Consider the following 18,260-nt stretch of genomic DNA (forward strand, 5'->3'; position numbering starts at 1 on the left):
GTAGTGCTGGGTGATCCTGGAGGGGTGGGGAATTTGCTGACCCCGCACCCTCTCCTGAGGCACTGCCCACTTTGCTCACGTACCCGAGACATCCCCCAGGCACAGGGATTGTCAGGTGACGTGGTTGGCAGTGGAGGTGGAGGTGTAAGCAAAGGAGGAGAGCTCAGAATTTGGGCAGAGTCTTGTTTCAGAAACAAAGGTGGAAAACTGATGACCCATGCTTTTCCCTACTGCTGACCTGTCTGTCCTCTTCCTGCACGTGGTTGGCCTGTCTGCTCAGACAATCATCATGCGATGAGTAACGGGGCTTCTCTTGACATGCACACATATCTTCTTTTGTTTTGTGTGGCAATAACAGAATGCATGAGACTGGGTAATTTATAAACAAAAAAGGCTTATTTGGAGCATGGATCTGCAGGCTTGGAAGTTCCAGGGCATGGCCCTGGCTTCTGGCGAGGGCTTCCATGCTGTGTCATAACATGGTGCAGAAGGTCAAAGGGGAAGCGGACACATGCAAAGAGAGAAAACCCGAGGAGCATCCTGGCTTTATAACAACCTACTCTCTTGCGAATTAACTTATTCCCATGATAACTAGTCCAGTCTCGCCGGTGTGAGAACTCACTCACTACCCTGAGAAGGGCACCAATCCACTCACAAGGGCAGAGCCCTTGTGACCCAAACAACCTCCCACTAGGCCTCACCTCCCAACACCACCATATCGTGGATCAAATTTGAACACAAATTTTGGTGGGGACAAACTATATCCAAACATCACAACAAGTTCACTTGTTTCTAATCAGGGGTGACAGTAAGGGGAGGCATGTTGGACACTTTTCAGCTGAATCAGAGACCTCTTCAGCCATAGAAGGATCAGGAGGCTTAAGATCTTGGCAATGAGCTTTTGAATATGACACCAAAAGCACAGGCAACTAAAGCAAAATCAAACAAGTGGGACTACATCAAACTAAAAAGCTTCTGCACAGCGAAGGAAATGATCAACAAACTGAAAAAGCAGCCTATGTGTAGTAGTCAGGGTTCTCTAGACAGACAGAACCAGTAGGATATAGATAGATGGATAGATAGATAGATAGATGGATGAGAGGGCATTTATTAGAGGAGTTGGCTCACACAATTATGGAAGCTGAAAAGCCCCACAACAGGCCATCTGTCTGCAAGCTGAAGACCCTGGGGTGCTGATAGTATGGCTCAATCCCAGTCTGAAGGCCTCAGAACTGGAGAAGCCAATGGTGTAACTTCATTCTGAGACCAAGCGCCTGAGATCCTGAGGGCCCGCTGGTCTAAGCCCTGGAGTCCAAAGGCCAGGGAGTCTGGAGTTGCTGTCCAAGGACAGAAGAGGAAGTGAGTATCCCAGCTCCAGCAGATAGACCAAAATATTTGCCTTTTCTCTGTTTGTGTTCTCTCTAGTCCCCCAGCAGATTGGATGCTGCCCACTCACACACTGAGGGTGGATCTTTGCCACCTAGTCCGCTCAGACTCAAATGCCAATCTCCTCTGGAAACAACCTTGCAGACACACCCAAAAATAATGCTTTCCCAGGTGTCTAGGTATTCCTTAATCTAGACAAGTTGACACCCCAAATTAACCATCACACTCTGGAATGGGAGAAAATATTTGTCCCCCCATGTATCTGATAATGGACTAATGTCCAAAAAAATGTAAGGAACTCAAGAGCAAACCCCCCCCAATAACCCAATGTTTAAAATGGGCGAAGGACTTGAACAGACATTTTTTTTCAAAGAATACATGCAGATGGTCAACGGGTATATGAAAAGGTGCTCAAGGACTAATCATCAGGGAAACACAAATCCAAACCACAATGAGGTATCACCTCACACCACTGAGGGTGACTATTAACAAAAAGATAAGAGGTAGGTATTGGCAAGTGTGTGTAGAAAAGGGAACCCTTGTACACTGTTGATGGGGAGGTAAATTGGTACACCCATAATGGAAAACAGTACGGGGATTCCTTGAAAATTGAAAAAAGAACTACCATATGATCCAGCAATCCCTCTTCTGGGTATATACCCAAAGGAAATGAAACCAGTACCTTGAAGAGGTATCTGCACTCCCATGTTCATTGCAGCATTATTCACAACAGCCAAGATGGGAAAACAACCTAAGTGCCCATCAATGCGTGAATGGATAAAGAATGTTTATAGCAGCACAATTCACAATTGCAAAGATGTGGAAACAACCCAAGTGCCCGTCAATACACGAGTGGATGAATAAAATGTGGTATATGTATACCATGGAGTATTACTCAGCTATAAGAAATAATGGGGATATAGAAGCTCTTATGTTCTCCTGGATAGAGTTGGAACCCATTCTACTAAGTGAAGTATCCCAAGACTGGAAAAATAAGCACCACATGTACTCACCAGCAAATTGGTTTCCCTAATCATCACCTAAGAGCACATTTGGGAATAACACTAATCGGGTGTTGGGCAGATGTGCGGGGGGGGGGGCGGGGAGGAGGGGATGGGGGTATACCTACATAATGAGTGTGATGCGCACTGTCTGGGGAATGGACACACTCGAAGCTCTGAGTCAGGGGGGAGGGGGGAAAAGGGCAATATAGGTAACCTAAACTTTTGTACCCCTATAATATGCTGACATAATAAAAAAAAAATAAAGACAATTGGATAAAATAAAAAAAATGTAATATATGTGTGTATACACACACACACACACACACACACAGAGGAATATTTTCCAACCATGAAAAAGAAAGGAATCCTGCCATTTGCAGCATGGATGAACCTGGAGAACTTCATGCTAAGTGAAATAAGCCAGATACAGAAAGACAAATACCACATGATCTGACTTATATGTGGAACGTAAAAGAGCCAAATTCACAGAAGCAGTGACTATTCTATGCAATAAATGTATCATATATTCACAGATCTTTATATAATTTATAGTATGTATATTAAATATCTATTACATGATAAATAATATAGATTGTATAATGATATATAAATGATATATGAATATATGTATATATGACATACAATATTATATATGCATACTTATACACAGGTAATAATACTGTACCATATACTTGAAATTTTCCAAGGGAGTACATCTTAAGTGTTCTCACCACACACACACACACACACACACACACACAAATGGTGACTGTGAGGTGAGGTGATGGATGTGTTAGTTAGCTTGATCGCAGTAGTCATTTCACAGTGTACACGTATATCAAATCATCATATTGTAAACCTCCAATATATATGATTTTTATTTGTTAATTACACCTCAAGAAAGCTGGGGAGGAGGGCGGGGGGAACCCTGTACAGCTAGAAGAACATGACTTCCTGAAAATGCAGGCACCTAGGTCTGCAAGTGCTGTGCCCAAAGAGGAGGAAGGACTTCCCTGGATCAGGCAGAGAGCTCAAGTTCCCCTAGGCTGGTTAGAACAGGGATGTTAGTGGCAGGTGTACAGTGAATCCCCTGTCCGTGTGGGGCTGGCAGAGTAAAGCATCTTCTGCTGTGAGGCTGCAGAGTCCACAGGCCTGTGTGAAGGGGGAGGCAGGGAAGTCCTCATGATCCACCAAAGCCAAGAGCACCTGAGGTGGACAATGACAGGCAGAGGTCAAATCAGCAGAAGAGGTGTTCCTTTCAGGAGACCGTGTATAGTGCTGTGTGTGGGCGTCAGTCGGCATCTGGTGGGTAGTGGGCAGATGGTTCTGGGCAAAGAAGACTTGGACAGTGTTACAGTCAGATTGGAGAACCCCAGACATGGTGGGGTTGTACCAGGGGAGAGGAGCAGAGGCGTGGGCTCCTTGCTGCCAAGTCCTGCTACATTGAATCCCATCTCTGCCACTTGGGTTGCAAGTGTGACTGCTGGGTTGTGCCCTGTGTTTATTCCCAGGTTTCTCCACCTCATTTCATGTTTCAACAAATATTCACATTCTAAACACACACAAGCACAGGCACACACACAAGTACAAGCACACCCATGCCCATGCATGCTTTGACTCTCTCTGACATCCTCATATGAATGCAATGGCTGAGGTCGTGGTTGTGACAACAGCTAAAATACAAAGGAACAACACCGAACAGGCCCTCCAGCCCCAGGGAGTTGGAACCCTGCTTCTCTTTTGGACATGGGTGAAGCCCACGATGTGAAGTCGCAGCCCCTTTTGGAGAAGCAGCATCACGGAGCTGAGCTTCCCTACTGAGCTAAGGCCCAGCTCGGGAGGACAGGGGTGTGGTGAGGAGACAGGTAGTGCCTGGGCCATCAAAAACGCTGCAGAGACACCCGATCTAAAGAACTCCGTCACACTATGATTAACAGCTTCATCTGTTCTGTGCCTGTGGGTCCCACCTTTCTGTTCTCCAGGGATATAGGAAAAGAGCTATGGAACTTTGAAATGCTGTTGCCTACCGGAACCCTACCTCACCTGGATTTCATGTGTGCTCAAAAGAGAGTGGACCTCTGAACAACTAAAGGGTGATTAATTCACACAGCAGGCCCTGTCTGAGCACTGCTCCCTGTCTTGGCTTTACATAGAGGGCTACACAAGTTGGGTGAGGAAGGAGAGAATATTTGGGTGTTCCTGTGCCCTAGTTACGTTTTTTGATATGAAAAGGCACACCTTGACAGAAGAGGACAAGACAATGTGAAAACGGAAGCACACATTGGAGTGATGCAGCCACAAGCAAAGGAATGCCACCAGCCACCAGAAGCTGGAAGAAGGGAAGAAATTCTCCTATTGAACCTTTGGGGGAGTGTAGTGCTGGTGCCATTCAGATTTTGGCCCAGTGAAATTGATGATGAACTTCTGGCCTCTAGAACTCTGAGAGAATAAATTTCTATTGTTTTAAGCCAAAAAATAAAAAATAAATAAAATGCACATCCTATATCATTGTCCATTGTCCTGGTGAATCTTGGTGTTGCAGTTTCTGGGAGGGTCTCCACCGCATTGCTAAGTTAAAGGGGCAAATATACTCTAACCACCCCCCCACCCCTATAGACTTCTCCTGCAGATATTATGTTGCAGTGCATATAAAGGTCACCTTAGGAATTCCAGAAAAAAAAAGAAAAGAAAAAAAGAAAAGAAAAGCCCTTATCCTATGAGAAGGAACAACGTGCAGTTGGAGACCAGCTGGTCTGTTGGAAGGGTTCTGTCTTGTGGTGGGTTTGGGGTGCTTGGGAGCTCTCTATAAGGTTAGGGGTCAAAGGCCTTTCTTTAAAACCCACAGATGCTACCCGCACGTGACCGTCACCCTCCCCATGTAAACACTGCCCAGTTTTTGTCAGATATGAAGACTGTGTACGTTGCTGGGGCGGGGGTGGGGAGAGAGATGCTATTTCTTCCTTCCTTCCTCATTCCTGCATATAAGTGCCCCATCAGGGTCAGAGCTGTCAGCTGTGGGAAATTCACTGTTGGCTGGCTGCAGCCCATTGCAAGCAGGACTGGGGAACAAGCAGCACAGCCTCAAGGAGGAGGCCGGACAGCCTCCCTCCACAGCCTCACCACCACAGCCTCCCTCCGCAGCCCCACCACCGCCAAAGCCGACCACCCCCAATTCACCAGAGGCTGGGGTCAGTGTTGAGAGTTACATCAAATACCATGAAGCAAAACTGGTCAAGCATGCCAGCATTTATTTCAGGCCCAGCAACAGAGACACCGGGGAAAGCAGCGGCATGAGGCAGCAGAGAGGGCTTGATCACCGTTCATGGCTCTGTGTCTGCGGCTCCATGGTCTCAGTTTTCGAGCGTCTGGTACCCTGCCCTAGAGAGGAGAGCAGAGTGATGAGTGGACTCTGGGGAGCCCTGGGGAATTCAGGCCTGGCCTGGCGTTCCCTTGGTGGAAGAGGAAGGAGAGGCACGTGTGCTTGGCTGCGTGCAGAGAGAGAGAGAGAGAGAGACAGAGAGAGAGAGAGAGAGAGACAGAGGATGGCTCTGAGCTCTCACCTGAAGGACCTGGTGAAACATGCCAGGGCTCTCTGGAACCGGCTCCTCCAAGACTCTCGCAGAAGAGCAGGCTCCCTGGGCGAGCCTGTGCCTCCGGATGGGTTCTCCGTGGTGTCAGACAAAACAGCACATTCCGCAGAGTCCTTTAGTGGCCCTTTCACAATCTGCAAAGTAGAGTAAATAGCCTCATCCTAATGGTCCCTCTCAACCCCTGGCCTCCATTAGCTCATTCGGCAACTGTTAATGTGCATCCCAGGCCCTGTCCCAGGGGCTGGGGATGCAGCAGCGGACTGCACAGACCAACCTCCATCTCCCCGAGGACATTTCATGACAATGGAGGGCCATCAGACTCACCAGGTCAGCAGGTGGAAGGAAGGGAGTGAAGATCATGTCTCCAGGAGTGTGTGATGTGCCGGTAGTGATCAACAGGACTTCCTTGAAGAGCCCAGCGAAGTTCCTCTCTCTGCTGGTTACAAGGAGGCCAAAGCCCTGCCCCCTCCACGCCCCTTCAGCCCCTCTTCTGCCACCCATCCTTCCTCCCTCCCTCGGCCCAGGGCCCAGTGCAGTGTGTTCCAGCAGCAGTGGATACATTTCTGGTATGTCACATCCCCTCTGTTCCCGCTGCCTCTTACTCCCACCCCTCCAATCTCTCTCTCCCTTTGTTCTTTCCCATGGCCCTCCCAGCAGGCTCAAGCCAGCTTTCTGCTTGCTGAACAGAGAAAGTAGAGGTGTTCAGGGAGACGGTGAGTTGTCATTTGGCTGGAATACCACGGACAGTGGCGTCCTCGTGGGTCCTCCCCTTCATTCCATTCGCAGAATTTTGTACCTGGAGGCCCTGGGTAGGTGTTTGGGTCCAAATGGGTCATTACAGCCAGGATGGTGGGCCTGGTGATGGCATTTACAGTCCAAATCAACAGCGGAGGTTTTCCTTTGAGAGGGTTATGTGAAATGCCATGTCTGTGTAGCATTCAGTATCTGGTGGATGTTGGACAGGTGATTTGGGGCCTGGAGGGCTTGAAAAGTGTCAAGGAGAGAGGGGAAGGGCCTCGGCTGGGCTAAGTTGAAAGCAGAACGGCAGAGGTGAAAGCTCATCATTGCCTAGTCCTACTAGGTCAAAATCCATCTTTGACACTGGGGTTCAAGCAATGCTCACAACTTATGCCCCCTATTACCAACCAGGTCTGTGAGGTCCAGCCCAGTGACCTCAAGGGAACTCCCTGCTAACAGTATTCTGAAGGGGAAGTGGAAGTAGGTGGCCCTCAGTCTTTTATTTGGTTTTTGAAATAGTAGTACTGTTTAGGAAAGCATCTCTTACATTACCGTGAGGATACAGAGCTGATCTTTGTGAGCCTATCATGGGCCGTGCCCTGAATGAGACTCAGTTGCTGCTTCAAGCCATTCTGTGAGGGAGAAGCCAAGAAAGGCATGATTGCAACAGAGAGGTATGGAGGAAAGTTTATGGGGCTATGGGAGGACGGGCAGGGGCAGTCACCCAGCCTTGGGAGTTGGAATACAGTCGGTGAAGATTTCCTGGAGAGGCATGCCTGAAAGGAGTGAAGAAAGAAATTGGCCAAAAATAGAGAAAAGGGAGAGCGTTACTACCAGAAGCCCCAGAAAATACCGTGAGTTTCTGCAACTGGAAATAGGTAGGCCCAGTTTTCTGTTCTGGTGTTTAATAGAAGTCAAGGTCAGTGACGAGGTTCCAGTCCGGGATTAGAAAACTGTGCCTCACGGAGACACTGAACCCTTGTTTTTGAGAAGTAAGAGTTTTTGTTTTTTAAAAAATTCTGATAGCAGTCCATTGATTATTTTTCCATTGTGATTCATGCATTTTGTGTCCTACCTAAGATATCGTTGCCTAGCCTCATGACAGAGATTTTCTCTTCTGTTTTTGTAGGTTTTAATATATTACAATTTACATTGAGATCTAGGATTCATTTTGAATTAATGCTTTCATGCAGTGTGAAGAGTTTAAGTTGTTTTTTTTTTTCCCATAAGGAGATCCACTTTTTCCAGGACCATTAATTAAATAGTAGTTAATTTAATTATCTTAAAGCCTTTGTTAAAAATCACCTTACTATATATCTGTAGGTCTATTTCTAGGCTTTCTATTTTATCCATTGATCCATATGCTTATTCTCGTGATAAGACTATGCTGTCATGATTACCATATCCTTATACTAAGTCAGGGACTTTGGTGATGTAAGTACTGCACCTCTGTTCTTTTCCTTTTGGAACAGGACAGGCTTTAGCTGTTGTATGTCGTTTTGTAGTTTCCCACAAGTTTGAGAAATAGCTTTTTCATTTTAATCATGATTATGGTGAATCTTAGATCAATTACTAGAGAATTGACATCTCCACCTGTGTCTTCTGATAAATGAACATAATATATCTCCATTCATTTTGGTCTTTAATTTCTCTCAGCAATATTTAATAGTTGTCTGCATGTAGGTCTTTCACATATTACATGAAAATACTCCATAGATGCTTCATTGCTTTTACTGCAATTGTGAATGATATTGTAAAAAATTTTCATCTCCAATTATTTGTCCCTAGTATATTGAAATACAGTGGATTTTTGTATATTGAGTTTCTATCCTGTGACCTTGTTAAATCACATATTAGACTAGGAGACACTTTTTTTCTGAATTACTTAGTATTTTCTATGTAGACTATCATGCCATTTGTAAATGAAGAGATTTTATTTCTTCCTTTTCAATCTGTATGGCTCTTCTTTCTTTTTCTTGCCTTGTTGCACTAACGAGGACCTCAAGTGTAATGGTATCCACATGCTTAGAGTCTATGGAGGGAGACCTTCTGCCTCTTTTTTAATCTTATGAGGGAAGCATTCCGTATTTCACCATTGAATATGATGCCAGCAGCAGGTTTTTTGTAGGAGCACTTTATCAGGTTAAGGACGTTCCTTTACGCTCTTATCAAGTGTATTGGGTGTTTGGGGGCTCACGAATGGGTGTTTCACATTATCAGATTATTTTTCTTTTTTTTATTATTTCAGCGTATTATGGGGGTACAAAAGTTTAGGTTACATATATTGCCCTTTCCCCCCCTCCCCTCCCCCCGAGTCAGAGCTTCGAGCGTGTCCATTCCCCAGACAGTGCTCATCACACTCATTATGTAGGTATACCCCCATCCCCTCCTCCCCCCCTCCCTGCCCATCTGCCTGACACCCAATTAGTGTTATTCCCAAATGTGCTCTTAGGTGATGATCAGGGAAACCAATTTGCTGGTGAGTACATGTGGTGCTTATTTTTCCATTCTTGGGATACTTCACTTAGTAGAATGGGTTCCAACTCTATCCAGGAGAACATAAGAGATTCTATATCACCGTTATTTCTTATAGCTGAGTAATACTCCATGGTATACATATACCACATTTTATTCATCCACTCGTGTATTGACGGGCACTTGGGTTGTTTCCACATCTTTGCGATTGTGAATTGTGCTGCTATAAACATTCGGGTGCAGATGTCTTTTTTATAGAATGACTTTTGTTCTTTTGGGTAGATGCCCAATAATGGGATTGCTAGATCGAATGGTAGGCCTACTTCAATCTGTTTGAGGTATCTCCGTATTGCTTTCCACAGAGGTTGCACTAGTTTGCAGTCCCACCAGCAGTGTATGAGTGTTCCTGTCTCTCCGCATCCACACCAACATGTATTGTTTTTGGACTTTTTGATAAAGGCCATTCTCACTGGAGTTAAGTGATATCTCATTGTGGTTTTGATTTGCATTTCCCTGATGATTAGAGATGCTGAGCATTTTTTCATGTGTGTGTTGGCCATTCTTCTGTCTCCTTTTGAAAAATTTCTCTTCATGTCCTTTGCCCACTTTTTGATAGGGTTGTTTGATTTTTTCTTGCTGATTTTCCTGAGTTCTGAATAGATTCTAGTTATCAGTCCTTTATCAGATGTGTAGCATGCGAAAATTTTTTCCCATTCTGTAGGTTGTCTGTTTGCTCTCGTGACTCTTTCTTTGGCCGTGCAGAAGCTTTTTAATTTAATCATGTCTCATTTATTTATTTTTGTTGTTGCTGTGATTGCCTTTGGGGTCTTCTTCATAAATTCTTTGCCTAGGCCAATGTCTATAAGGGTCAGATTACTTTTCTGTTATACAGCTTGATAATAAGTGTCCTTTCTTTTTATTACATTAATATGGTGAAATACATTGATGGATATTTAATGGAAAAATGACCTTGCATTCCTAAAATAAATTGTGCTTGGTAATGGATTATAGTTTTCATATACAGCTGAATTAAAAGTTCTAAAATTCCATTAGGGAGTTTTGCATCTATGTTCATCAGGAATAGTGGTTTGAAGTATTTTTTTTCTTCTAGGGTCTTTTTCCATTTTTGTCTATAAAAGTAATGGTGGCTTCATAAAGTGATTTGGGAATTTGTGAAGTGTTCCCTCCTTATTTTCTGAAAAAGTTCTTCTAGGACTGTTGGTAGGTTTTTTTTTTTTTTTTTTTTTTTTTGAGACAGAGTCTCGCTTTGTTGCCCGGGCTAGAGTGAGTGCCGTGGCATCAACCTAGCTCACAGCAACCTCAAACTCCTGGGCTTAAGTGATCCTACTGCCTCAGCCTCCCAGGTAGCTGGGACTACAGGCATGTGCCACCATGCCCGGCTAATTTTTTCTATATATATTTTAGTTGGCCAGATAATTTCTTTCTATTTTTAGTAGAGACGGGGTCTCGCTCTTGCTCAGGCTGGTCTCGAACTCCTGACCTTGAGCGATCCACCCGCCTCGGCCTCCCAGAGTGCTAGGATTACAGGCGTGAGCCACCGCGCCCGGCCTTTTTTTTTTTTTTTTTTTTTAGGTTTGACACTGTTCACCAGTAAGTCTATCTAAGACTATAGTTTTCTTTATGGGAAAATTTTGAATTACAAATTCAATTGTAAAAATTTTATAATCTTTTTTAACTTAACAGGTCTTTAGAGATGATTAACAATGAATTATGTGTAGTTATTAGAAGAGCAGGCTTTTGAAAAAGTTCCCCAGCTTTTAAATGTCTTATTTTCCCCAAAAGTCTCCTGTAGGCTTCTTCTTGGACCATAGAGATATTCTGCACATAATCTCATGCCTCCAGGTGTCCATGGGTCTGCAGTACCCTGCAGTTTTCTTACACCTGGGCACCCTCCACTGCTTTCCGTGGCTTCCAGCCCGAGATCCAAACAATGCTCTTATTTCCTGTCTGATCTCTGGGTGTGGAAAGAGAGAAACATTGCCTACAGCAGCCCTCAGACAGGCAGGAATGTTGCAAACAAACCCCACTTTTCCCCTTCTGTCTTAAGTGAAGGAACAAGGAGTTGGGCCTTTTCCTCCCAACAGCTCCATGCCATGCAGGGGCGAGGATGGAGCAAGGGTTTGTAAAAATTCCATGGATTTCCTATCATTGTGTATGTGGCTTTTTGTCGATTTGGCGTTCTCTTGGTTGTTGTAGATCTTTGACTGGTTTTCAGACCTTTTATAAGGTTATTTTGTCCAGTCTCTTGGGTTGTCTCTTTGATGTTTCCACGGGGGAACAAGAGTCTGGGGCTTCCTAGTCTGCCATTTTGCTGACATCACTCATAATCACATGTCCAATTTTTAATACATATAGGAACATATAGATATTCTACTTTTTCTTTACTCAGTTTTGGTCTTTTATACCTGTTAGAAGTCTGTCCATTTCACCAAGATTCTTGAATTTATTGGAATAAAGTTACTCAAAGTATCCTGTTATTATCCTTTTAGTGTCTATAGCATCTATTATACTATTCACACTTTCAGTTTTGATAATGAGTGTCTTCTTTCTTCATTTTTGGACAGCCTATCTGGAGTTTTATCAGTTGTTTTGATCATTTCAGAGAACCAGTTTTTTATTTCGACAGTTTTCTTTATAGTTTGTTCATTTTCTATTATATTGATTTCTGCTCTTTTTAGTTCTTTTCTTCTACACACCTTGGTTTTACCCTACTCATCTTCTTCTTTTTTTCTTTTTATCTTTTTAAGGTGCAATCTTAGATAATTATTTGAGCTTTTGTTCTTTTATAATATAAGCATTTAAAGAAATTAATTAATTTCTACATCCCTGCTGTAGCTGCATCTCACAAATTTTGATATGTGTGTTTTCATTTTCAGTCAGTTCAAAATATTTTCTAGTTTGCTTTGTGACTTCTTCTTTGATCTATGGGATGCTCAAAATTTTTCTGTTTAATTTCCAAGTATTTTTCAATTTTCTGATGCGTTTCAGTTATTGGTTTGTTATTTAAATCTGTCATGGTCAGAGAACATACGCTGCATGATTTCAAGCCTTTTTTTTATGCTCAATGAAAAGTCTGTGTTGGATTGCCTTCAATATAAACACATGTTTGTTGCTTTATTGGCTCCCTATGGCAAGAATGGAGAGCTTTAAACATTTGTGCAGCAATACATTCAATGAGAAACGTGCATATCGGAACAACCCAGACAAGTAAAGTGAGGTAGAATGAGAGCATGTTAGCTTGGCAGAATAAGGTGCTCTCTCTTGGAGAAATGGACACAAAATGTAAAACATTTTTCACACACTAAATGTTCACTCATGTCACTGTGGTTTTATTACTTATCTGTAAATAGCATTTTGTTCATTCAGCATTCTTAAATACCAGTTATGTTCCAGGCATGTGTTAGGGGTTGGAGCTAACTCTGTGAAGTTTCAGTGAGGAAACAGTATGGTAACCGGTTTAGCTTGGAGTCTCAGAGTCAGCCTGTGTGGGATCATTGGGCAAGCGATTTAACCTTCCTGGCCCTGTTTCCATCTGTAAAATGGAAGTGACGCCAGTTCCTTCTTCACAGGGAAGAAGATCGTTCTATTAAATGTAGATCATTGTTAAGATTAAATTAAAACAATGTCTGGCTTGTGTAAGGTCTTCAAAACCGTTATATGCAATGAGTGAGTGCCAGGAATAGAGTAACCACTTAATAATGTGAGTACTTCCCCTAATCAGCATCCTTTTCCTATATCGTTAGTTCCACGAGGGCACCGTGCTCTTTATTGTTTCTCCATTGTGCTGGCCTGTGCCAAGCACATAGTAGGGACTCAAAAATGTTTGTTGAAGGAAGACAAGAGTTTCTGTTTGCAATGAGGTAAGTGTCTAGTAGAGACATCCAAGCTCAGTTGTTACCATGACCTTGAAGATGACTATTTTAGATGAGAAATGCTAGGTCTACCCTTACTAGAATTTGTATTGCACAAGGGAAAGGACCTTGCCTGCTTTTTACCTTTTTTAAAATGCATGTGTCCTCGGCATTTAGAAGAGTGCCTGACACATAATGCATGCTCAGTGGAGATGAGTAAATGTCCAGCAAATCACTGATGTGGCTGTAACGGTTGCCAAGATCTCTGTGTGCGTGTGTGTGTGTGTGTATGTGTGTGCGTGTGGTGTGAGCACCTGAAATCACTCTCTTATGCTGTTTCCAGTATACAATGCAGTATTATTAACTATAGTCATCATGCCATATGTTAGCTCCCTAGACTCACTTATCCTAGTTGACTGCAACCCTGTATCCTTTGACCAACATCTCCTGTTTCACCCCACATCCTCACCCCTGGTGACCACCATTCTATTCTCTGCTTCTATGTATGTGACCTTCTTAGATTCCACATATAAGTGAGATCATGCAGTATTTGTCTTTCTGTGTCTGGCTTACTTCACTTAGCATAATGCCTTGCAGGTACATCTTGTTGTCACAAATGCAGAATCTTTTACTTTGATAAGGCTGACTAACACTCTGTTGTCTGTATGTACCACAATTTGTACATCCATTATCTGTCGACAGACACTACATACTGAATGTATATACAAAATACACAAATATTACATACATATATACGTGTACCATTTATATGTAATATATCACACATCATATATTATGTGAAATATTACTATATGTATATATAATGTACAGCCTAGTCACCATGCTGTATATTACATCCCCAGAACTTACTCATCTTATACTGAGAGTTTGTAGCCTTTCACCAACAGTTTTCTTTATAGTTTGGTCATTTTCTATTATATTTATTTCTGCTCTTTATCTCCCCTGCTCCCTCTGTCCCCCGCCCCAGCCTCGGACAATAACCATTGTGCACTTTGCTTCCGTAAGTTCAGCTTTTTAAATTCCACATATAAGTGAGATCATCCGGTATTTGTCTTTCTGTGTCTGGCTTCTTTCACTTAGCATGAGGTCCTCCAGGTTCATCCATGTTGTCACAGAAGGAAATCCTTTTCTTTCTATGACTGAATAATATTCCATTGCATATGCATACCACTTCTTTTTATCCATTCATCCATCGACAGACGCGTAAGTTGTTTCCAAATCTTGCCTATTTTCAATAATGCTGTAATGAACATGGGGGTAGAGATATCTCCTCAAGGTACTGATTTCATTTTCTTTGAGTAAATAACCAGATGTGGGACTTCTGGGTCATATGGTAGTTCTATTTTTAAGGAATCTCCATATTGTTTTCCATAGTGGCTGTACAAATTTACATTCAGTGTACAAGTAAGTGTTCCCTGTAATCCACGCCCTTGCCAACACTTGTTACCTCTTCTCTTTTTGATAATAGCCATTCTACCTGATGTGAGGTGAGGTCTCAATGTGTTTCTTAATTTGTATTTCACTGATGATTACTTGTTCATATACCCCTTGGCCATTTATATGTCTTCTTTGCAAAAATGTCTATTCAGGTCCCTTGCTCAGTTTTTAATTGGGTTATTTCTTTTTTCACTATTGACTTGTGTGAGTTTCTAATGTGTTTTGGATATTAACCCCTTATCAGATATACAGTGGCAAAAATTTTCTCCCATCCTGTAGGTTGCCTTTTCATTTTGTTGCTATTTTCATTGCTGTGCAGAGGTTTTGTAGATGCCACTTCTATTCAATGTAGTACTAGCAAGAGCAATCAGACAAGAGAAAGAAATGAAAGGCATCCAAATCAGCAAGAAAGAAGTACAATCATCTCTGCAGATGACATGATCCTATGTGTAGAAAACCCCAAAGACTTCACAAAAGACTCTTAGAACTAATAAACTCATTCAGTAAAGTTGCAGGATATGCAATCAATATACAAACATCAGTTGCATTTCTTCATGCAGACAACGATTTATCAAAAAGGAAATCAAGAAAACAATCCTAATTACGATAGCGTCAAAAAGAATAAAATACTCAGGGACACACGGAACCCAGGAGGCAAAAGGTCTGTGCACTGGAAAACATAATCATTTGATGAAAGGAATTGAAGAAAACACAAATAAATGGAAAGATATCCTGTGTTCATGGATTGGAAGAATTAGTATTGTTAAAGTGTCCGTACTATCCAGGGTAATGTACATATCCAAGGCAATCTCTCTCAAAACTCCAATGACATTTTTCACCAAAATAGAAAGCACAATTCTAAAACTCACATGGAACCAAAGAAGACCCCAACTAGCCAAAGCAATGTTCAGAAGGAAGACCAAAAGTGGAGGGGTCACTCTTCCTGATTTCAAAATATATCACAAAGCTATAGTTATCAAAGCAGTATGGGTGCTGGCATAAACACAGACACACAAACCAGTGTAACAGAATAGAGATCCCAGAAATTAAGCTAATCATATATGGTCAAGTAATTTTGGACAAGAGCACCAGGAGGACACAATGGGGGAAAGGATAGTCTCTCCAATAAATGATACTGGGAAAACTGAGTATCTGCATGCGAAAGAATAAAATTGGACCCTTATCTAACACCATACACAAAATCAACTAAAAATGGATTAAAGACCTAGACATGAGACCTGAAACCATAAAAATTCAAGAAGAAAACTTAGAGCAAAAAGCTCCTTGATATTGGCCTTGGCAAATCATTTTTTAGATATGACAGCAAAAGCTCAGGCGACATAGGCAAAAATGAAAAAGTGGGACTACGGCAACCCTTCCAAATTTATTGAGACTTATTTTAAGGCCCAGCACTATGTCTGGCTTCATGAAATATACAGTTTTGTCTCTGGTTATATTCTCTGTTAAGAAGTATCTGATATTCATATATCCACTCTGCTTTCAGTTGATTGGTGTTTGTAGAGTATATAGTTTTTCCACGTATTTATTTTTAACCTACTCATATTTTATATGCAAAGTAAGTTTATGTAGACAGCATATAGTTAGGTCTGCATTTTCTTCCATTCTGGCAATCTTTATCATTTCCTCACAGTGTCTAGATCCTTTAAATCTAATGCAATTATCCTGTCAATGTGGTGCATCACAGGAATTAATTTGTGTATGTTGAACCATCTTTGCATCTCAGGGATAAATCCCGCTACTTCTGGTATATGATCCTTTTACTGTGCTGTTGATTTGGGGATGCTGGTATTTCTTGAGAATTTCTGCATCTATGTTCAACAGGGATACTGTCTTGTCGTTTTCTTTTCTTGTGGTGTCTTTGTCTGGCTTTGGTATCCGGGTGATGTTGGCCTCATAGAATGAGCTTGGAAGTATTCTCTCTTCTTCAATTTTTGGGAAGAATCTGATAAAGATTGGTGTTAATTTTCTAAAAGTGTTTGTTATAATTCACCAGTGAAGCCATCTGGTCCTGGGCTTTTCTTTAGTGAGAGGTTTTTGATTACTGATTCAATCTCCTTACTCCCTTATTGGTCTGTTCAGATTTTCTATTTCTTCATGATGCTGCCTTGGTGAGTTGTATGTTCCTATGACTTTATCTACTTCCAGGTTGTCCAATTTGCTGTCACATAACTGTTCATAGCAGTCTTTTATGTTCCTTTTTATATTTGTGGCATCAGGTTTGATGTCTCCTCTTTCATTCCTGATTTTATTTCTTTGAGTCTTCTCTCTTTTCTTCTTAGTCTAGCTAAAGGGTTGTTAATTTTATCTTTTCATAAAGCCAACTCCTCCTTTCATTGATTTTTTTCCCCCTATGGTTTTCTGCTCTCTATTTCGTTTATTTCTGCTCTAATCTTTCCTAATTATTTCCTTCCTTCTGCCAACTTGGGGCTTGGTTTTTCTTCTTTTCCTATTTCCTTGAGATAAAAAATAAATGTAATGGATATCAATATATTTTGTTTGAATCTACAAACTCGATATTTGTTTTCAATTGGTCCCATTTGCTCTTTGTTCCTCTCATCCTTTTATTCATCTCATAATTTGGTTGGGTGTTTTAGGATTCCATTTTATCGTCACTATTGTCTTGTTAGCTATATGCATTTAATTTTATTTAAATGATTTCTCTAGGGCTTACAATATACAAGCTTAACTCATCACACTCTATCTTCAAGTAATACTGCGCCATTTCACATATAATGTATGAACCTCACTAGAGTATACCTTAGTTTTTCTCCTCTAGGTTTTTGCAGAGTTGCTGTTACATGTTTTACTTCTACATATGTTATAACATACATGGGTTATAAACATCACTCCATTTTCATGTTAATTTGTTATAAGCAATCTGTTGTCATTTATACATCTTTAAAAATGAGAAAAAGCAAAAATTTTTTCCCATTCTGTAGGTTGTCTGTTTACTCTCGTGACTGTTTCTTTGGCTGTGCGGAAGCTTTTTAATTTGATCAGGTCCCATTTATTTATTTTTGTTGTTGCTGTGATTGCCTTAGGGGTCTTCTTCATAAATTCTTTGCCTAGGCCAATGTCTGTAAGAGTCTTTCCTACGTTTTCTTCTAGAATTCTAATAGTTTCCGACCTAAGGTTTAAGTCTGTTATCCACCATGATTTGATTTTTGTGAGAGGTGAAAGCTGTGTGTCCTGTTTTAGTCTCCTACATGTGGCTATCTAGTTTTCCCAGCACCATTTATTAAATAAGGAATCTTTTCCCCAGAGTATGTTTTTGTTTGCTTTTTCGAAGGTTAGAGGGCTATATGAGGATGGTTTTATATTTGGATTTTCTGCTCTGTTCCACTGGTCTGTGTCCCTGCACTTGTGCCAATACCAAGCAGTTTTAATAATCACAGCCTTGTAGTATAGTTTGAAGTCTGGCAAATTAATACCTCCCATTTTGTTTTTGTTGCTTAAAATTGCTTTTGCTAAATGGGGTCTTCTCTGGTTCCATACAAAGCGTAAACACAATTGCAAAGATGTGGAAACAACCCAAATGCCCATCAATTCATGAATGGATTAGCAAAATGTGGTATATGTATACCATGGAATATTACTCAGCTATAAGAAATAACGGCAATATGGCATCTCTTTGGTTCTCCTGGAGAGAGTTGGAACCCATTCTATTAAGTGAAGTATCCCAAGAATGGAAAAATAAGCACCACATGTACTCACCA

At 41.6% G+C, this 18,260-nt stretch overlaps 2 protein-coding genes across 2 annotated transcripts in view; one reads left to right on the top strand and one right to left on the bottom strand.

The window, feature by feature from the left end:
• The window catches only part of LOC138378559 (doublesex- and mab-3-related transcription factor C1-like), an 85,696-nt gene that overhangs the window by 34,401 nt on the left and 33,035 nt on the right, over positions 1–18,260 (top strand). The gene's annotated exons all lie outside the window — the stretch shown is intronic.
• On the bottom strand, positions 5,947–6,340 carry LOC138379140 (protein FAM236D-like). The gene is made up of 2 exons (XM_069464505.1): positions 6,305–6,340; positions 5,947–6,135 (listed from the first exon to the last, which is right to left on the bottom strand). The coding sequence occupies exons 1-2, from the start codon at positions 6,338–6,340 to the stop codon at positions 5,947–5,949; spliced, it is 225 nt and encodes a 74-aa protein (XP_069320606.1).

This window comes from Eulemur rufifrons, chromosome 30, assembly GCF_041146395.1.
Source record: "Eulemur rufifrons isolate Redbay chromosome 30, OSU_ERuf_1, whole genome shotgun sequence".
Lineage (NCBI taxonomy): Eukaryota > Metazoa > Chordata > Mammalia > Primates > Lemuridae > Eulemur > Eulemur rufifrons.

Coding starts and splice junctions, on each gene's coding strand:
- LOC138379140 (XM_069464505.1), bottom strand. CDS start 6,340: ATGATCTTCACTCCCTTCCTTCCACCTGCTGACCTG. Junction 6,136..6,304: donor TCCTTCCACCTGCTGACCTG/GTGAGTCTGATG, acceptor CATTAGGATGAG/GCTATTTACTCTACTTTGCA.